This window comes from Danio aesculapii, chromosome 21 (assembly GCF_903798145.1).
Source record: "Danio aesculapii chromosome 21, fDanAes4.1, whole genome shotgun sequence".
Classification (NCBI taxonomy): domain Eukaryota; kingdom Metazoa; phylum Chordata; class Actinopteri; order Cypriniformes; family Danionidae; genus Danio; species Danio aesculapii.
In genome coordinates this window covers 10,500,134-10,522,793 of record NC_079455.1, presented here as the reverse complement: position 1 = coordinate 10,522,793, position 22,660 = coordinate 10,500,134, and the positions used below count along the sequence as shown (strand labels likewise).

Below are 22,660 nucleotides of genomic sequence, written 5' to 3'. Positions count from 1 at the left end.
CAACCAAAAAGTACCTCAGGGTAATAAAAAGAGTGGCCAACACTAAATACATACATTCCTGATATGTGAGTCCCATCACATACTTAATACATTACAATTATATGGTATAAACATTACACTATAACACACAAAAGAGAGAGATCGACAGAATGTTACTTACCAGTTTAATAATGGTTTGATCAGCTGTACACTCTCAGAAATAAAGGTACATGAGCAATACAGGTACCTTTATTTCAGAGAGTGTAGAAGGTTTTTCACCTGTAAGGACTTATTATGTGGTCTCTGTTGCCATTTTGTGGATAGACAACTTCAAGTCTTTGGATGGATGTCGAAATGAAATTATATATAATTAAAATAAGCACTATCCTTAATAAACTAAGTTTGCAATCTAAACAACTACATTCTCGCCTAAAGAGCACATTATGTTGTCCAACAGCTTCAATATTTGTCAAACTCTAGTGAGTTTATTGATCTGCTGTCACGTGGGCGGAGTAATACACAAGAGTAAAGAGGCTGAACCAGTTCTGATATTGCAGAATATTAAACAGCTTTCAGCCAATCAGATTCGAGAGCCAGACAGAGCTGTTGTATAAATCTTTTTAGCATTTTTCAATCTTCTTTAGTGTTCTACAGAGGAAAGAAACTCATATATGTTTGGAACAACTTGAGGGTGAGTAAATAGTGAGCAAATCGTCATTACTGGGTGAAAATTCACTTTTATGGATAATAGATCATTATAATTATTTAACGCTTTCTTCGTTTTCACTCTTTAAGGTTCCCTCTCTCATGATGGACACACAGTTTTCTGAGTTTACGCCTGATATCACACCTATCATGTTGGCTGCCCACACTAATAACTATGAGATAATCAAGCTCCTAGTTCAACGAAAAGTCACTATCCCTCGACCACACCAAATCCGCTGTGACTGCGTGGAATGTGTATCCAGCTCTGAGGTGGACAGCCTGAGGCACTCCCGTTCACGCCTAAACATCTACAAAGCTCTTGCCAGCCCCTCTCTCATAGCTCTGTCAAGTGAAGATCCCATCCTTACAGCGTTCAGGCTGGGCTGGGAGCTAAAAGAGCTAAGTAAGGTGGAGAATGAATTCCGACAGGAGTATGATGAGCTTTCACAGCAGTGTAAGCTTTTCGCAAAAGACCTTCTTGATCAGGCCCGTAGTTCCCGTGAGCTGGAGACAATCCTCAACCATCGGGATGACCACAGTGAGGAGCTGGACCCCGGTGAGTGCAGAGACCTGGCCAAACTTAAACTAGCCATCAAGTACCACCAGAAGGAGGTGAGTATCCATTCTAAAGTTTTGTGTTTTAATTGTTTACACACAATTTTGAAAACCGGGATCTTTTTTCAAAATATAAATTACAATTATTCAAACACCACACTCAATTTGCAGAATTCCTACATTGTTTGCAAAATGACACACTTCAGTCAAAACACATACACATATTTTTGAAAATGCTATTAGTTTTTATTTAACCAACACAGTCCTCAATGATCAGACACTATTGCAGACAGTTGCACACTGCTGTGATAAATAAAAAACACATTTGTAAAAAAACTAATTTTAGGAAATAGCATGTGCTAGATTTTTGGGCAGACATTTTTATGTAAGAAATCATTTCGATGACAAAACAAAATAGTGACAAACCCACAACATTCTTCATGATTAGTTTGAGATATAGGAAGAATGTACACAAAAAGGCCTACTATAAACTTATCAAGCACTGCACAACACTGATGCTGCAGACTGAATATTTCAAGTAATTATTTCAATTCAAGAAATACAGTAGTTCTTACCATAATCAGTTACAGTAATCAACCAACAATGAAATCAATGAAACAAATAAAATCTGACAGACAAATAAAAATTACTGCATGAAGTACATACAAAAAAAACCAAAACACAAATACTGTAACTATTCCTCATCTCTCCGTCTGGCTGGATCAGGCCATAAGATTTCATCCACATCACAGGCTATGTCTTCATTGGCAAGGCACCGTTGGAAGAATCACCTTGAGTGATGAATCCACAGAGCTGCTTCGAATCTGCACAGTGGCTGCATTTGATCATGGCATTTTGAATGAGGGACCAACCGTCATAGGGCCGCAGGTCGTATACCTTCCACTGCCATGCTGAAAAAACTCTTCGATTGGATTCAGCAAGGAGGAGTATGGGGGAAGGTATAAGACTTCAAATTCCGGGTGATCATGGAACCAATTCTGGACCAGAGCAGCCCGATGGAATGAGACATTGTCCCAAACGACAATGTACTGCATCTGATCCACTTGGTTTAATGCTTTGACAATCTCATACAATCTGTCAAGAAATGCAAGTATTAGATTTGCATTATAAGGTCCCAGAATTGCATGGTGGTGGAGGACCCCATTTTGTGTGATTGCAGCGCAGAGGGTGATGCTATCCCCTTGCTGCCCTGGCACATTGGTGATTGCCCTATGTCCAATTACAATTACAATTACATACTCCCTCATCTTCGTGCTTTTGCAAGGTTAAATCCAGTCTCATCCCCATATATAAATTCATGCTCAATTTGTTCTGCATACAGTTGCAGACTCTCTGAAACACAGCAAGACAATAGGATGCTATTCAATATCTATTGCACATTTTTTTTGTGCCAGAACATCATGAGCAGTGCACAATACCACACCATAGCAGTAAAATGAACAATACATACCTCCACATACTCAGTGCGCAGATGTTTCACTCACTCTGAATTTCTGTCAAATGGTACCCGATACAGTTGCTTCATGTGTACTTGATTCTTGAGGATTCGAGCTAATGTTGACAGAGAGACTCGTTGGATGTTATTAAAAATACGGTCATCGTTGATGATATTGGCTTGGATTTCTCAAAGCCTGATGCAAATATTGGCCATAACCATGTTTACAATGGTGGCCTCTTGTGCACGGGTGAACATAAGGTCCCTTCCACCTTGGTGTCCTTGACCCTTAATCCTATGTGAAAAATATACTGTATATATATATATAAAAAAAAAAAATAAAAATACACATGCAGCCTACTGTCAAATGTCACAGTAAACAATATTGATAAGTACAGCAAGCTTAAGTTTCAATGTACTGTGTGGTTAGCTTACCCTTTTCTCGATGAAATGTCCAAATTACTGATTCAACATTATTTCTGCTGAGATTTGGCAGAACTTTTTGTCCAGCTTCCATCAGTGTCCTCGTCTTCTTTGTTCAGGTTCTATCAACTCTTCAAGTTCTTCTCTACTTCTTCCTCTACCTAGGCCTCTTCCTCTGCCTCCTTTTCCTCTACCTCCTTCTCCTCTTCCTCTGCCTAGGCCTCTTCCTCTATCTCCTTCTTCTCCTCTTCCTCTACCTGGGCCTCCTCCTCTACCTCCTTCTCCTCTTCCTCTACCTCCTTCTTCTCCTCTTTGATCTCCCCCTCTCATTCTCACTCTTCTTCTAGCTTCTTCCATTTTTGATGAATACACGTGAACTCACCTGCTGCCTTTTATAGCACACCTGAGTGCTGCGTTTTCAAATTTTTGAATTTTTCAAATGATTGAATGTTGTAATAAAAGAAATAGAAGAAAGGCTAAAATTCAAGTTTGATATAAAAGTTTGAATCGATTAAAGCGATTACATTGCCTAAAGCGAGCATGCCAGGTCGAGCCAGGGCCAGTCGCGGTTCCACTGTCACTTCTGGGGCCTGATTGAGCCAAAGCAGGGCTTCCTCATGGTCAGCCGCCGGCCTTTTTCGGCCCGCTGAATACCTTGGGCCAAAGAAGGCCAGCTGGGGCTTCGGGGTGGAGTGGAAAGAGAGGTGGAGTTTGCCCAAGTCTAATAAAGATGGCATGCTACCCTTACACTAGTTTTTTGATCCTGTATGCACCAAAAAATAAATAAATAAGGGAAAGAAAAACATATAGCTGGTCAGTTTATGATAGGCTATTCCATAAAACACCTTATAGGCTAGGGGTCTTTTTGCTTATGATCGCCCTTATGTTTCCCTTTTAAATGTGAAGCTGTTGCATAAAAAAATTAAGTAGTTTTAATTTAATAAGTGATATTTCCTTTAAACATTATATTTCATTAAACAATAAACAACAGAGGAGTTTTGAAATATTATTTATAAAGTATTTGGATACGATGATATTAATCAAATCGTGCAAACAGAGCATTTTCCAGGTGAGTGAAACCACAACTACCTTCTTTTCTGTCATCCAGTCCTGCACAGCGCTGCTTTATAAACGGTTTGGGAAAAACTGCAAGTAAAAAATGTGTTCTATGTTTTTATATGACATGGAAAATTTAAAAATGAAATTTTAAATGTAGAGCTTTATTAGTGGATTGCTGCTGAGCACAATGAAATATAAGCTTTAGACTAAATTGTATTACTTGCTCTTTTCGTCCTGAAACACTTAATGGTTTCCTTTACTTAAGATAACCGAATAATAAGCGGGAATAACCTATTAAGTGTCATATAGCCTAGGGAAATATTAATGTGTTTTAGGTCTCACCGGAGCATTTGGGCTGAATGTTTGCCGATGTTTATTAAAACGAGGATGCTATAAAATACATTTTATATCGAGTTATTACCGTAGAATTTCTGTGGTTTCATATTATGGATGGTGCGCTGGGTTATCCATCCATTAGTGGCGAGAGCACTGGATGTACTATGTCAACAGTCGGTCGGCGAGTAAACAAATATAATGAATGAGCGTAGAGACATAATGTAATGCTGTACAGTGACGAGTCATTTGTTTGTTTCGGTTGTCTTCATTTTAATCGTTTCGTGATGATGCGATGGTGTACTTTATCTGCCTGATTCCCGCCAAACTGGGCGGGTTGGTTGTGTGACGTTTGATTCAGGGGACGTTCTGCGGGCAGGGTTTACGTGACGTGCTGCTACTTTCCTGACAGTGGAAACGCTACATGATTTCGGCCTCACTGCTTATGCTCCCGGGCTATTGGCATAGCGCTGCCCAATTAAAGCCCAGGCTTGCACTGGCCCAACAGTGAAAATGCGGCTATTGTATTATGGCCTGTAATGGGGTGTATGCACACAGACTTTTAATTTTCCATCAGCCAGCCTAAGCGCTTCTGCTGAACTGTCTTGCAGTACAAATCCCTGCCTGATAAATATACAATATTAAGTGAGTGTCAGACCGGACAACAAGCACTGCATTAAATTTCATTTTTCATGTCTTTAAAATGTAAAAAAATTATTTTACCCCAGTATTTTTAATTGCATTTCTGCGCAAACCTGCTGATACTGAAGGCACAACATGGTTTTCATCTCATTTTACGCTTGAAAGACTAAATGTAGGCTTAAGTATATTTAACTGATTGTATTGTAATTATATTAAAACATCTATGCTGTAAACGGAACCCTATAAAATTGGAAGTTTATTGTTGACTGACAAACATTAGCTGTGTGTACACCCCTTTTTCAAAACTCTATTTTTTTATTGAAACAAAGTAGCCAACATGATTTGATTTATATAATGTCTCAGTAAAAATGACCTCTGCAAAAGATCAATGCCTCTGGTGAATACTAATCTTATCAATGCCTCTGGTGAATACTAATCTTACTTACTTTATAGTAATAATCTTGGGGATATTCTTGAAGTACTTTTTGAACTTGTATTATTAATTTACTTCTTAATGATAAACAATACATATTGCTGAAAATATTTTATTACAGTTTTTCTCAGTCGCTTTGGTGCATTTCTCACAACACTATCATAACAGTTAATGCATTTCTCAAAACAATGTCAAATTTTGGTGACACTTTTGCACAGCCATTTGAAAACTAGAGTAAAGTTAGACATCACTAAACTCACTGAGTACAAGACACAATATGTATGTTGCACATTTTTACTGCATATGCTCTTTGCAATTCTAATTTATTCACAGCATTGTGCAAATACAGTTTTTTCTCAGTCACTTTGATGCATTTCTCACAACACTATTTGCACAACAATTCTCAAAACAATTAGTACAAACTGCAAAACCTAGCTGATAACCTGGGGCGTCGCGAGGAGGGAGAGTACTCCAGAGGAGCAGACGGCGAGCGAGCCGAGACATGCAGCGCGAGCGTATACCCCCCATCCGGATGAAATACGCTACCGCAGCCGTGCTGTTCGTCCTGACCAGCATGTGTTGCCCCCTCAGCACCGGTAAAAAGTGGCGCAGAGCGAGAAACACTGCCAACAGCTCTAGGCAGTTGATATGCCAATGCAGCTGGGTTCCCCTCCACAGGTCCGCAGCAGCATGCCCGCTACACACGGCTCCGCAACCCGTACTGGAGGCATCTGCCGAAACAACAGCATGCCTGGACGCCTGACCTAGGGGCACACTGGCCCGTAGGAAGGAGGAGTCCTTCCCGGGGGTGAGGGTGCGGCGACACAGCGCAGTGACAGTCACTCGGTGTGTGCCCGCGTGCCATGCGCATCTGGGAACCCGATCTTGAAGCCAATGCTGTAGTGGTCTCATATGGAGCAATCCGAGCAGCGAGGCCGCGGCTATGGATGCCATATGCCCCAGGAGCCTCTGAAATGATTTCAGGGGGACCACCTTTTTTCTGTCGAACTCTCTCAGACAGTTCAGCATTAGCTCGGCGCGTTCTCGTGAGAGGCGCGCCTTCATGGTGATCGAGTCCAGCTCCAACACGAGAAAGGAGATGCTCTACACGGGGGCGAGCTTGCTCTTTTCTCGGTTGACCTGAAACCCCAACGGGCGGAGGTGCCAGAGCACCTTGTCTCTGAGCATAATCAATTGCTCCAGAGAGTGGGCTAAAATTCAGCCAGTCATCGAGATAAATGAGCGTGCGGATGCCCGCGTGCCGAAGGGGCGCGAGGGCACCCACCGCGAGCTTGGTGAAAACCCGCGGAGACAGAGAGAGTCCGAAGGGGAGGACCTTTTATTGCCATGCTCGACCTTCGAACGCAAACCGCAGAAGTATGGAGATATGAAAATACGCATCCTTCAGATCTATTGCTGCAAACCAATCCCGAGGACGAATGCATCGCGTGATGCGCATCTGCGTAAGCATTCCGAAGCGCAGCCTGTGAAGGCAGCGGTTCAAAACGTGCAGATATAGGATTGGCCATAGCCCACCGCTCTTTTTGGGCACGATGAAGTACGGGCTGTAAAACCCGCGCTCCATCTCGGCTGGAGGGCCGGCTTGATTGCATCCTTCGCCAGGAGGACAGCAATCTCCTCTCGCAAGACAGGGGCGGACGCAGGACTGACCCTGGTGAAATACACGCCCGTGAACCTGGGAGGCCGTTTCGCGAACTGCATCGCATAGCCGAGTCTGATCGTATGGATGAGCCATTGCGTTGGGCTGGCCCACGCTAACCAGGCAGGCAGAGCCCCCGCAAATGGTTCCACCCGCACGATCGCTGACGTGCCAGCGGCGGGGCAGCGTGGAGTGAGTGGGCTCATCCGGAGAGCGCTGGGGTCCCAAGGGAGGGCAGGAGAGGAGGAGATGTTCTCGTCTTGCACTCAAACTCCAGAAGAGGGGCTGGGAGTGGAGAGAAAGGAGACCGTTCTCTCGTGCTCCATGAGCCATTGGCGAAATGCACCGATCCTGCGAGCTGGAAGGCATAGCGTCCCAGACTGGCAGTGTTCGGGCTGTCACATCCGGAGAAGGGGAAAAATGCTCTTTCACTGAGGATTTTATGGCATTTTTTTTTATTTAATTTTTTTACGCCGTTAAATAAAGGGCCCCGCGCTCCAGCGGGGAAAGAGCAAATTCCCTCTTCCCCAGATGGCCCGTCTCAGGGACGCTTAGCGGTCCGTTTTACCGAACTTAGCGGCTCCCTGGGCGGGGGACGCTGGTTGCCTGCACGATGCTCGGCGCAGCCGCGTAGCCGGAGGCGCAGGCGGGTGCAGCGAAGCAAAGATGCAGGCGGGCGTCCTCGGCGAAAAAGCAGTGGATGTGGATGGCTCGGCGGGGACTCGCCCATCGCCTCCGACTGCTCTATCACCAGCGTGAATTCCTGGGCGAATTCACCGCCAGTGTCGCCGAACAGGCCAGCCTGGGATATGGGTGAGTTAAGAAAGCGAACTTTGTCAAGGTCACGCACATCATCAGGTTTAGCCTGAGGTGGCATTCCTGGATCACGGATGTGATCATCGTCCTTCCCAGGGCACACACAGCCGACTTTTTTTTTTTTTTTTGTAAGAGCATAGTCGGTTGCGGTGCGGAGCGCATGCTCAGTCCTGGGTCAGAACCATCCTCTCGCAGCCGGGCCAGCGCCTGCGCTTGGTAGCGCTGGTAGGTGGCCATAGCGTGCATGGTGAGGGGGAAGGCGCACGCAGCACACTGCGTGAGCCTACTGTGCCCATCCAGGAAGAAGGGGATGGGGAGGCTTAGAAGGTCTCGCCTTCATCCTCCACACCCCTCTAATCGGTACGGCCGCGGGGCTGGGGGATAAACCATCTCCAGAGCCACGGCCGAAGCAGCCTGGGGAAGCACAGCCGCAAAGTGCTTCTGGATTCGACGCCGCGCTCAAAGTCCCGGAGGGAGCGAGCGGGTTCGAATCCTCGTCAGACCTTGACAGCCCAACCTCCAAGGATGGTGAGGATGGAAGCACACGCAGATCGGGCAGAAAAAAGTGCCCTCAGGACAGCGTGAGTTTACTGTGCACTTCCGGGAAGAAGGGGACGGGAGGCTTTGAAGGTCTTGCCTCCTTATATCCTCCACATCACACCCATCTAGTCGGTCCGGCCGCGGGGCTGGGGGATAAACCATCACCAGACCCACGGCCGAAGCAGCCCGAGAAAGCACGGCCATCACATCTGCTTTTTAGATGCTAACGCCGCGCTCTGCACCCCGGAGGGAGGGAGCGAGCGGGCTCGCATCCTCATCAGACAATGACAGCCCATCCTCCGATGCAGCGATGGACATCTGACCCCCGGTGTCATCAGGTGAGAGAGCGACCATCCAAGGACGGAGCGCTTCTCTTCACCTGAAGCTTGGATGGAGCGCGTGGAGGAGCGAGAGGTCCGCGGCCCGGGGGCGGCGGATTTACTCCCACTGAAACCCTCAGATCTGCCCGAGTGCCAACCGCAGTGCGGGGGACAACTGGGGTGGGTGGCTCTTTTGCAAGAGCGAGCCGCGATCTTAACTGCGCAACAGACATGACATCAGTGATGGCATGCACTGCCCGCGAGCACCGCATTAACATGCTGGACCCCCAGACATGAAACGCTGTGCTCGTGCCCATCATCCGGGGATAGGAAACCACCGCATCCAGAAACGCACGGTCGGAGTGACGTCTTGAAAAAGACGCGCTGCACGACCGTGTTGCTCTTTTAGGAAAGCTTTTTTCCTATATACAAACCGCTCTTGGAGGACCGGACCCAAAGGACGCCAGGCAAGGGAGAAATACCCAGCTCGACCATCTGCCACTGCGTATACGCGCTCTGGACCGGGAGAAGCTGCTTCTCGATCTCTTTCTGTAGACACAGGTTGGAGATACCCTCAAAGACTCTCTCAGAAGCTTCGTGAAAGGCTCTGAAAGCGAAAGGATGTCAAGCATGGCACTGGCTGCGTCTTTATAGCATGACTGATCGTCATTGACGCCAGCTGTGCACGCTCACGCTGCCAACTCATTGGCATTTCATTGGCCCGTTTTTATACTCTTTCAGATGATTGGATTCTGACGAAATCCCCATAGTGGAAGTTTCCACATAGCATTGGAGTTCCCCATCCGAAGGGGAACAGCAGAGTTGTGTGAAAGCAATTGATGCATGTCCAAAAGCATTTGCAGTTTGTTGGAAGGAATGAGAAAATGCTACTATGATGTGCACAAATGACTAATTGTTTTGAGAAATGTATTAACTGTTGTGCAAATGTATCAGAATCAGAATCAGTTTTATTGCCAAGTGTGCTTCACACACACAAGGAATTTGTTTTGGCTACAGAAGCTTCCAGTGTACATAAAGTGACAAGTGACAACACAAAATAATAACAAAAACAAAAAAATAAAATAAAATAATAATAAAAAATGATGAACATTAAACAGATGCGGTTAGTGAAGAAACCTGGATGTTGAGTTGTATGTACAGATTGTTATAAATATACAGGTTATAAGGTGCTGTGTACAAGTGCGAATGTAGAGAGTATTGCATTGTATATTGATATAAGGTGCTGTGTACAAGTGCGTATGAGAAAGTATTGCACATATTTATTGCACAGTAGGGGAATATTTAACTGTTCATAAGGTAGACAGCCTGAGGAAAGAAACTTTTCCTGTGTCTGGCTGTTTTTGTGCTTGGTGCTCTGAAGCGCCGACCAGACGGTAACAGTTCGAACAGGTAGTGTGCTGGGTGTGAGGCGTCCAGAATGATTTTGCGAGCCCTTTTACTCACTCTGGAAGAGTACAGTTCTTGAAGTGTAGGAAGGGTTGTGCCAGTGATTCGTTCAGCAGTCCGGACTATTCGCTGTAGTCTACGGAGGTCGGTTTTGGCAGCTGAGACGAACCAGACGGTGATTGAAGTGCAGAGGATGGATTGGATGACAGCTGAGTAGAACTGTACGAGTAGCTCCTGTGGCAGGTTAAACTTCCTCAGCTGACGAAGGAAGTACAGTCTCTGCTGGGCTTTCTTCACAATAGAGTCTATATGAATGTCCCACTTCAGATCCTGAGAGATGGTGGTGCCCAGGAACCTGAATGACTCTACTGCAGCCACAGTGCTGTTCATGATGGTGAGTGGGGGGAGTGCAGGGGGGTTTCTCCTGAAGTCCACTATCATCTCCACTGTTTTGAGCGTGTTCAGCTCCAGGTTGTTGTATCTGCACCATAACGCCAGCCGCTCCACCTCCTGTCTGTATGCAGACTCGTCACCGTTCTGGATGAGGTCGATAACAGTAGTGTCGTCTGCAAACTTAATGAGTTTGATGGAGGGGTCTTTTGCAGTGCAGTTGTTGGTGTACAGGGAGAAGAGCAGTGGAGAAAGAACACATCCCTGGGGGGCACCAGTGCTGATGGTGCGGCTGTCGGATGTGATTTTGCCCATTCTGACTAGCTGTTGTCTATCTGTCAGAAAGCTGGTGATCCATTGACAGACAGAGCTAGGAACAGAGAGCTGGGCCAGTTTGTACTCAAGCAGTGATGGGACAATGGTGTTAAAGGCAGAACTGAAGTCCACAAACAGAATCCTTGCGTAGTTCCCTGGTTTGTCCAGATGTTGTAGGGTATAATGCAGTCCCAAGTTGACTGCATCATCCACAGACCGGTTTGCTCTATAGGCGAACTGCAGGGGGTCCAGCAGGGGTCCAGTGATGTCCTTCAGATATGTTAGCACCAGTCTTTCGAATGACTTCATGGCCACAGATGTTAAAGCCACAGGTCTGTAGTCATTGAGTCCTGTGATCTTTGGCTTCTTCGGGATTGGGATGATGGTGGAGCGCTTAAAGCAGGATGGAACTTTGCGCTGTTCCAGTGATCTATTGAAGATATGTGAGAAAATGGGAGCCAGCTGGTCAGCGCAGGTTCTCAGACAGGCTGGTGAGACACCATCTGGCCCTGGTGCTTTCCTTCTCTTCTGTTTACTGAAGATCTGACGTACATGATCCTCACTGATCTGAAGAGCAGGGGGGGAGAGGAAGATGGCTGGAGGTGTTGATGGCTGTGTAGGGCGATGGTCCGGGCTGTGTTGATGTGGTATTGATGGCCGTGTAGGGAGACGGTCCGGGCTGTGTTGATGTGGTGTTGATGGCTGTGTAGGGAGATGGTCCGGGCTGTGTTGATGTGGTGTTGATGGCCACATTGTGTTGATGTAAATAGTGTTTTGAGAAATGCACCAAAGCCACTGAGAAAAACAGTAATATGCTAATTGAAAAAGTAATAATAAAAATTTAAAACATTAAATAACAAAGTGTGAAAAACTTCAGGGCATTAAAGTATATGTAAACAAAATCGGATAGTAAATGCTATTGAATTAGCTTACACCTCTGAAGATGTGCAATGCCTAATTGTAGTTAATGCCCAGTCCTCTCAGAGGATGGCCTTCTCCTGTGCCTGGTATCATAAAATCCCTATTCAGGACATCTGTGTCATCGCAGTCCTATTTTTTCCCAGATTTTACAGCTTGGATGTAAAACTTGCCATTGTTAAAATGCCATTGGATGCTAAAATGCCATTGTTTTGTGCAGTTTCCACAAATTTGTCCAATACTTTAGTATTTGACTAAAAAAGTGTTTTCCCAATGCATTTATACAGTACATAAATGCAACACTCACTCCCTTATCTTAGAAAACAAATGTTATTGTAACTGGGGCGTTTTCATAACAGTTACTTTCTAATGCTAATGGAGTTATTGTGAAATGCTTGTATAAGAGGTAACAATTCAAGTTGTTAACAGTTCAAGTGCTTTCAGTCAGTTGTCTGTGTAGCATCTCACAGCAGAACTGATTGCTTTCATGATAATACTGCAGAGCAATGTAGGTCAGATAGTAAAAGGAAATCTTTGAAACTTTTTTAAACTTTCTTTTTTAAATGCAAAAATAAATCTCAGATTAGCTCTAACATTAGCTATGTTTTCATCCACCTATTTCTATGCACATTTTGGATTTCTGCATAAAAATGCTTGATGGAAACGCAAAGAAACACATACATTTTGAAAATGCATTTAAACGTATGCGTATAACTGGGTAGGATAAACTTTTTATTCGATATGAAAAGATGCGCATTAACTATGATGGAAATACTTTTACTGAATAAATTCCAGTATGTGCATTTGTGCAAAATGTGTGTGATGAGACGCAATAATGGACTAACCTGCGGCCAACCACATTCTAAAACATCTGAAATGTTGTTTTGGTCAATCTGAAATGCCTTAACCATTTCAATATTATTATTTTAATATTAATTAGTTTGGTAACATTTTATTTTGATGGTCCATTTTAGTAGACTGTCTGCTTAATATCTGTTGATAGTGCTCCTTCAACAGACATTTAACTGACTATAAGAAATTTTGCAAGTACATGTCTACTTACTGTAACCCTAACCCCAACCTAACAGTCTTCTTATAATCTAATAAGAATTAGTTGGCATGTAGATGCAGTGTAAATTAATTCAACAATCAGATGATCAAAATAAAGTGTGACCATGTGTTTCATGATACTTATCCACTATAAAACTTTTTAATAAGTGTTATGCTTATGTACACTGTAAAAAATGCTGGGTTCCACACAGTTCCTTCATGTTGTCCCAACACAAATTGATTAATTTAAGTTAATCATTTTTACAGATTTATGTGGATTGAACGTACAACAATTAAGTTTTAACTCCCAAAAAAACAGAATAATTGTGTTGTTTCAACTCCTTTTAAATAAGTAATTTGAACAAGCAGCAAACATAATTTTTTGAGTGTAAATCAGTGTATTTAGGTTTTCTTAATCGATAGTTAACAATAAACAAATAAAATAAACATTTTAACATAACATATACATGCCCCAGTCATATTTTAACACGAAACATTCACATTTATTCTTTTAGCAGATATTTTTATTCAAAGCAACATTCAACCGAGGAACATATTGAGGAAATTACTAATAAGATTAAAAGGAGAAGGTGGTTGGAATTTGGTGGTTGGAATAGATTTAAAGAAGGCATTTTATACAATAAATCATAATATATTGATAAATAAATTAGAAAAGTATGGTATTTGAGGAGTAGCCTTAGATTGGATAAGCAGTTATTTAAAAATAGGCAACAGTTCGTGAAAATTGGCAACCATAAATCTTCATACCTAAATGTAAATTGTGGCATACCACAAGGATCAGTTTTAGGTCCAATACTGTTTATAATTTACTTTAATGATATGTGTAAGATATCAGAGTTGTTTAAGTTTATTTTATTTGCAGATGAAACAAGTATCTTTTGTTCTGGGGTAATTTACCAAAACTTATAGAGTTGATTAAAACAGAAATTAATACATTGAAATTGTGGTTTGACGTAAACAAATTATCATTAAATATAAGTAAAACAAAGGTTATGCTATTTGAAAAATTAAAAAGTAGTCATAATATAGATTTAAAAATTGATAATGAAGTTATAGAAAGAGTATGAGCAGTTTCTTGGTGTTGTATTGGACAAAATTAGTTGGAAGCCGCAGATAAATAATGTGATATCAACATTAGTAAAAACTGTTGTATTAGTGTATAAAGCAAGATTTATCCTGGACAATAAATCAATGTATGTATTATAAAACACACTTATGTTGCCATATATGAGTTATTGTGTTGAAATTCGGGGGAACACATGCATCTAACTCACGATCCTTATCTACAATGCAGAAAAAGTTGGGTATTTGGAGCATACAAATCCTTTATTTTTTAAATTGAAGATACTTAAGTTTAATGATTTGGTTAAATTTAAAACAGCACAATTTATGTTTAAAGCTAGGAATAAATTACTTTCAAAATGCATACAAAAGTTTTTTAAAGAAAGACAATGGGGATATAATCTGAGAGAAGAACAAAATTTTAGGTTGAAAACAAGGACAACTTTGAAAAGTTTGTGCATGTCTGTATGTGGTGTGAAATTATGAAATAGTATAGAACAGATTCTCAAACAATGTCAGGATATTAATCAATTTAAAAAGTTGCATAATATATATATATTTTGAAGGAATATAATGATGAATAGAGGTGATTAAAAAAAGAATAAAATGAGAAAGGTATGATGAAATTTCAGTTAATGGCTGTTTGCAATATTTTGTGTACAAATGGAATCAAACATATGATATGTCAAAGATGCCAAAAGGATGAAATATATATCATGCAAAGCTCATATGTTTCATGTAAAAAGAAGAGATAAGTAAAAGAAGAAATTTGTTTGAGTAATAGACGAATGATGTGTGTGATAATGGGGTGGAAGCTTATGCTTCATCCTACTCCATTTTTGACCATGTTGAAATGTATTTTTTGTTAAAGAAATTTTATGTATGAAATTTCTGTTCGAAACGATCAAATCGTAAAATCAACAATTAAAAAAAACATAACAGCAAATTACAATAGTGGAACACAAATACTTTGAGTCAATTAAATAAAACAAAACAGAATGCAAATCAAAAATATTTTCATATGCTTTTAATTAATCATATATACTAAGTAGCAAAGTATATATATATATATATATTTTTTTGCAAAATACCTGTGTGCTGATTGAAATTGTTGCAAATTTATTCAAAATAAAAAACCTGAAAAATCACATGTACATAAGTATTCACATCCTTTGCCATGAAGCTCTAAATTGAGCTCAGGTACATTCTGTTTCCCCTGATCATTCTTGAGATGTTTCAGCAGCTTAATTGCAGTTCACCTGTGGTAAATTCAGCTGATTGGAAATGATTTGAAAAGGCATGCACATGTCTATATAAGGTCCCAGGGTTGACAATGCACGTCAAAGCACAAACCAAGCATGAAGACAAAGGTATTGTAGACCTCCGAGACAGGATTGTCTCAAGGCACAAGGCTGGGGAAGGTTACAGAAAAATTTCTGCTGCTCTAAAGGTTCCAATGAAAAAAGCTTTCAATCCATAAGTTAAAGATGTTTGGAACCCACAGGACTCTTCCTAGAGCTGGCCGGCCATCTAAACTGAGTGATCGGGGGAGAAGTGCCTTAGTCAGGGAGGTGATCAATAACCCGATGGTCACTTTGTCTGAGCTCCAGCGTTCTTCTGTGGAGAGAGGAGAACCTTACAGAAGGACAACCCTCTGTGCAGTAATCCACCAATCAGGCCTGTATGGTAGAGTGGCCAATCCAATTTATCATCTCTGGAGAGATCTGAAAATGGCTGTCCACCATGGCTTCCCACCCAACCTGATGAAGCTTGAGAGGTACTGCAAAGAGGAATGGGCAAAAATTCTCAAAGACAGGTGCACCAAGCTTGTTGCATCATATTCATAAAGACTTGAGGCTGCAATTGCTGCCAAAGGTGCATCAACAAAGCATTGAGCAAAGGCTGTGAATACTTATGTTCATGCGATTTTTCAGGTTTTTTTTTTAATAAATTTGCAACAATTTCAAAAAAATCTTTTTTTCACATTGTCATTATGAGGTATAGAATTTTAAATAGAATATTATATAATATATTATATTATAGAATATTATAATAATATAGAATGTTGTGTAATATTTTGAGGAAATAAATGAATTTAATCCATTTTGGAATAAGGCTGTAACATGATAAATTGTGGAAAAAATGTGGAAAAAGTGCTATGAATATTTTCCGGATGCACTGTATATGTATTTGTCAAGAATTTTCACTCGCTCATTAATACAAAACTATTATATTATTTCAGTTTGTTGCTCAGCCCAACTGCCAACAACTCCTGGCAACACTGTGGTATGATGGATTTCCGGGTTGGAGGCGACGTCATTGGGCAGTGAAACTTGTCACATGCTTCATCATTGGTCTGCTCTTCCCTGTATTCTCCATCATATACCTTCTGGCTCCAAAGAGCACACTGGGAACCTTCATTAAGAAACCATTCATCAAGTTCATCTGCCACACAGCCTCCTACCTGACCTTCCTCTTCCTCCTTCTCCTCGCTTCACAGCATATTGTTCAGACTGATCTGCATGTACAGGGACCTCCTCCAACATTTGTTGAGTGGATGATCTTACCTTGGGTTCTAGGTAAGACTTTTTGGGACATTGAGTACAATAGATGGATGGATGGATGGATGGATGGATGGATGGATAGATGGATGGATGGATAGATAGATATTGTGATGTTTTTCCAAATGCAGGTAAATATTGCATAAAGGCCATGGTTTTATCACTGCTTCTCCTTACCGTCTATTACTAGCCACAAACTAATGTAAGGAAGTGGTAATCTATCTAAGCCGTCAAACTGATGTCATCAGAAAATCAATGTTAGCGGAATGGAAGCTATTTTTTGATTTTATTGATTTTATTTTCTGAGATTTTCTCAGAAGACAAATAATTTCAAGCTGTTTAACATGCTTGCTTGCTTAAATAGCTTACTTTGATTACTTTAAATGACTAAATTGCATGAGTCATTCCAATTATTTAATTATTAGAGTATTAAGTACTAGAGTATTGTTAGTGTTTTGAACAAAAATGCTTCTGTAAACTTCTTTTCAAATAGTTTTTTTTTCTTTTCTTTTTTTACTCAGACAATAAAGCAGAATTAAGCGGGCGGACACTGTTAAGCTGGGATACAAAGTGTGAAACATGTAGTCTCAAATATGCATTTAGCCCAACTAATGAAGAAACAATAATTAGCTGGCTCATTCCTGAAGCAGTAAAGCTACGGTCACACCGGGCTTTGTGTGTGCGAAATTCTGTCGTGCGGCGCTGCGAAAAGGGGCGGGATTAAACAAGATGATTAGACATTTAAAAAAGCTAGCGATTGCTCCATGCTTTAAATATCTGTCCAGAGAGGTCATGTTTTCATCCTCGATTGGTCTCACGCAGTCAAGTGATGCGATTTCGCAGGTCAGAGTTCACCAAGATTGAACTTTGCACCGCAGCAACATGCGAAACTTGACGCATGACCCCGCGTTTCCGGTCTGACGTATTCACGTGCGTATGAATGGAAGTCTATGGGAGGAAAAGCCCAATGTGACCGCAGCTTTAGAGTAGTCGGCCCCACTTTGAGGGGCCGGTCACTTTATTAGGTACACCTGTCCAACTGCTTGTTAATGCAAATTACTAATCAGAAAATCACATGGCAGCAACTCAATGCATTTAGGTATGTAGACGTGGTCAAGATGATCTGCTGTAGTTCAAACTGAGCATTAGAATGGGGAAAAAAGGAGGATTAGGGCAGTTCTGAAGGCAAAAGAGGGACCAACCTTGTACTTGTAAGGTGTACCTAATAAAGTGGCCGGTGAGTGTAAGTAAGACTACACAATTTAAATGCAAAGCTGATATTTTTGAGATGTCTTTGTTAGGACAACAGGTTTTATTGTCTTGGCAGTGTCAAGTTGTCATGAAAAATTCAAAGACAGGTTATGATGTATTTGTTTATGTCAAGTTGCCATAACGAGGACATCACAAACAATGGCCTATATGACATACGAGCGAATGACTTATGAGCAAATGATATCCAATGTCATAAGTATGCATAAAATATTATTCATTTTCTTGACATGTCATGATTATCGATGTCTGATGAACACCTTTTTAAAGTAAAGTGTTACCAGAAATAGATCCAGCTATGGTTGTATCAACCTGATCAAGTAATTGAATGCTCATGCATTATTGATATAATAATTGAAGGACTTCAAGACAAAAGCAGAGAAAATCACACCTTAAGCCTCAGTTCAGAACTGATCACACACTGCCTCAGTTATTACAATGGCTTGAGGTTTTTTTCTGAAAACACGCAAGCCCAGAATGTTTCAAGTGGAGGCTTGAAACAAATTATCTGTAGTCTGGATAACAGGCGCCAGGTGCAATCTGAGGAAATTGAGTTTCCTTTATTACAGTGAATATGAAGCCGAGCAGAATGTATTGAAACAATGAAAATATCTATTTTCAATGACTTTGGCAACAATTACAGCCTCAAGTCTTTTTGAATATGATGCCACAAGCTTGGCACAATTGTCTTTGGGTATTTTTGCCCATTCCTCTTTGCAGTATCTCCCAAGCTCTATCCGGTTGGATGGGAAGCGACGGTGAACAGCCATTTTCAGATCTCTCCAGAAATGTTCAATAGGATTTAGGTCTGGGCTCTGGCTGGGCCACTCAATGACGTTCACCAAGTTGTTGTGAAGCCACTCCATTGATATTTTGGTGGTGTGCTTTGGGCCATTTTGACAAATTCCAGGCAAGGAGGGGCTTCCATACACCATACAGGCCTGATTGGTGAATTGCTGCTCAGATGGTTGTCCTTTTGTAAGGTTCTCCTCTCTCCACAGAAGAACGTTGAAGCGTAGACAGAGTGACCATCGGGTTATTGATCACCTCCCTGACTAAGGCCCTTCCCCCCAATCACTCAGCTTAGATGGCCGGCCAGCTCTAGGAAGAGTCCTGGTGGTTCCAATTATCTCCAACTTACGGATGATGGAGGCCACTGTGCTCATTGGAGCTATCAGAGCAGCAGACATTTTTCTGTAACCTTCCCTAGCCTTAATACTGTCTCGGAGGTCTACAAACAATTTCTTTATCTTCATGCTTGGTTTGTTCTTTGACATGCACTTTCAACCTTTGGACCTTATATAGACAGGTGTATGCCATTTCAAATCATGCCCAATCAACTGACTTTACCACAGATGAACTCCAATTAAGCTGCTGAAACATCTCAAGAATGATCAGTGGAAAAAGAATGTACCTGAGCTCAATTTAGAGCATCATGGCAAAGGCTGTGAATACTTATGTAAATGTGATTATTCAGGTTTTTTATTTTTAATAAATTTGCAACAATTAAAAAAGTAATTTTTTTCACATTTTCATTATGGGGAGTTGTGTGTAGAGTTTTGAGGAAATCCATTTTGGAATAAGGTTGTAACATAAAAAATGTGGAAAAAGTGAAGCGCTATAAATACTTTCCGGATGCACTATATGTATAGGGAATAAGTATTCAACATGTCACTATTTTTCTCAGCAAAACATGCTTCTAATGCTGCTGCTGAAATTTTTAACAGATGTTGAAAACAACCAAAGAAATCCATATATGAAAAGAAAACAAATCTAATTAGCTTACAATTAAGTTATGTGTAATAAAATGAAATGACACAGAAAAGATGTATTGAACACATGAAGAAAGGGGGATGTAGAAAGGCAGTGAAAGCCCAGACAGCAGCTGAAATCTCTCAGAAATTATTCAGCAACCCTCTGCCCTTCGTCAGTGTAAATTGATATCAGCTGCTTCATTTCAACATCTACATTAGCAGGATGATAAAGATTAAACCAGAGTGGACATTTCAACAAGACAATGATCCAAAACACAGCCAAGGAAACTCTTAAATGGTTTCAAAAAAGAAAATCAAGCTATAGAATGGCCCAGTCAATACCCTAACTTGAATTCAATAGAAAATACCAAATAAAGATGAAATTTGATAGACGAAACCCACAGAACCATCAAGATTTTTACACTCTGTTGAAGTCTGTGAAAAACATCACATCTGAGCAATGCATGTGACTTCATTCTGCATATAAGTCATCTTTTTCTGAAACCTAAGTTTCTTTATTCTATGTTGTGTTAACGAATTGAGGTTATAAAAACTAAGAAAGAAAAGAATAGAAATGTTTGTTATGCACACTGCAATAATGCAGAAGAAATAACTTTAATTTAGTGAATTCTGTGCTAAAAATAAAAAGTGTAAAATTGTATGGTTTTGCTGTTGGTGTATTTTTGTTGTTGTTCTTTTTACATTGCAGGCTTCATCTGGGCAGAGATTAAAGAGATGTGGGATGGAGGTTTCACAGAGTACATCCATGACTGGTGGAACCTGATGGATTTTGCAATGAACTCACTCTACCTGGCCACTATATCTCTTAAAATGGTGGCTTACTTTAAGGTGCTTAGCATTGCTTTTCATTCACCTTTCCACAATAGAGTAGAATCAGTATTATTAGCCGCCCCCCCCCCCCCCCCCTTTGATTTTTTTCTTTTTTTAAATATTTCCTAAATTATGTTTAACAGAGCAAGGAAATTTTCACAGTATGTCTGATAATATTTTTTTCTTCTGGAGAAAGTCTTATTTTATTTCAGATAGAATAAAAGTAGTTTTAAATTTTTTATAAAACATTTTAAGGTCAAAATTATTAGCCCTTTTAAGCTATATATATTTTTCGATAGTCTACAGAACAAACAATCAGTATACAATGACTTGCCTAATTACTCTAACCTGTAGGCTAATAAATCAGGGGGGGGATTTAATCCTGACTTCAACAGTATATAATTTAGCCAGTATTGCAAATGTGTTGTAGAAATAAGGTTTTAACAGTACTGAATTATTTCATTTTTATCCATTAGTATAACAGCTCTCGTCCTCGTGTGGAGTGGGAAATGTGGCACCCAACACTCATCGCTGAGGCTCTATTTGCTATTGCCAACATCTTCAGCTCCCTGCGTCTCATCTCTTTGTTCACTGCCAACTCTCACTTGGGCCCACTGCAAATCTCTCTCGGTCGCATGTTGCTGGACATTCTCAAGTTTCTTTTCATCTACTGTCTGGTGCTTCTGGCCTTTGCCAATGGCCTCAACCAACTCTATTTCTACTATGAGACAAAGGCATCTGAAGAGCCTAACAACTGCAAAGGGATTCGTTGTGAGAAGCAGAATAATGCCTTCTCCACGTGAGTGAAAAAGCATTTAGTTATTTACTAGAATATTTAGGCTACTGAGAAAAAAAAAATTACAGTTTTAAGTGCCTATTATGGAAATAATATACATTGCATCTGAGCAATCTTACACAAGTGGCCATTCAATAATTCAATAAGTAGATTTTCACACTCGTGCAAATTAGCTCAAGGAAAAATATTAACAATTAATCCTAATTAGCTGTAATTTTTAGATTTTACTAAATGATTTTACTAGATGCTTTTACTTTTTTTGCTTTTACTCCCCTGAGTACAGTGTTCATTCCTTCAGAGAATGTTAATTTCCAGCAAGAAATAAACTTGCATTTAAACGAGTTCTGATGCAGTTTGAGGCTTCAGTTGATCTTTGCTGAAGTTAGTTAAAGAGATCCAGGGGGTTTGGAGGTATGGAAAGACAAGGCCAAGCCTGGCACAAGCTTAGGTTGTGGCTGGAGAAGACTGTTAGATCAGCATCTTCTCCTGTGACGTCCAGCAGAAGGACGGGGCCTTGGCCTACAGCTTTTACATGGATGATAATGTCATAGGAGCTGAGATAACCTATGAGAAACTTTCTGAGGGATGTCCTATATTTCCAGCATGGTATTTTGGGTGTGCATTCTGTTTGGAAGTTGATGAAGAAACTATTAAAGTTTCTGACAATGCTAATATGTTGCAGAAGTATCAACATATAATGTAAATGATCATTCAATAAACCAAATTAGCAGCACATGGGTAACCAAGCATGGTCTACATGCTATCTTGTTTCGTTGTAATATTAAAACCTAATTTGTTCTAAAACATAAATAAACAAAAGTTTAAAGAGCCCCTATTATGGGTTTTTGAAAATGACCTTCCATGTAGTACCCAACACAGCTCTACGTGAAGTAAAATATCCAGCTAAGGCTTAAATCTGAAAGTGCACTGTGTTTAAAACATCTATAAAATTCATCTATAAAAGAGTCGACTCATAATGCTTCAAATGAATCGTCTTGATAACGAGTCTTTAGCCGTGCCGAAGTGACGTTGTTATAGAAGTTAAGCCCTGCCTATTTGTTGCCTGCACAAACCCAGGAAAATTGAACCCCCCTGGCCCCGCCCACAAACACAGTAGCAAGAAAAATTAGAAGAAGAACACTGTAGCAGACGCCAGTTGAATCATCCCACAAAGACGCTGTGCTCAGCTGGATATTATTGGAAGTATGAGGGAAAATAAGTGTTATTTTCCCTACCCAAGAATGAAACTGGGAAGAGTTAGTGGTTGAGGTTTATTTTTGCAAAATCATTATAGCCCCAGCCTTGTGCTGTGTTCATTTTTCTGACGAGTGCTTCAGCAATCTACACGCTTACAACAGGGATTTG

At 40.9% G+C, this 22,660-nt stretch overlaps 1 protein-coding gene across 1 annotated transcript in view; it reads left to right on the top strand.

The window, feature by feature from the left end:
• Positions 1-22,660, top strand: part of LOC130215291 (short transient receptor potential channel 5-like) — a 52,810-nt gene that overhangs the window by 10,298 nt on the left and 19,852 nt on the right. The window contains exons 2-5 of the mRNA XM_056447216.1: positions 775-1,296; positions 16,327-16,663; positions 20,378-20,517; positions 20,976-21,298. Of these exons, the coding sequence (XP_056303191.1) occupies positions 775-1,296; positions 16,327-16,663; positions 20,378-20,517; positions 20,976-21,298 (1,322 nt within the window). The remainder of the gene's footprint in view (positions 1-774; positions 1,297-16,326; positions 16,664-20,377; positions 20,518-20,975; positions 21,299-22,660) is intronic.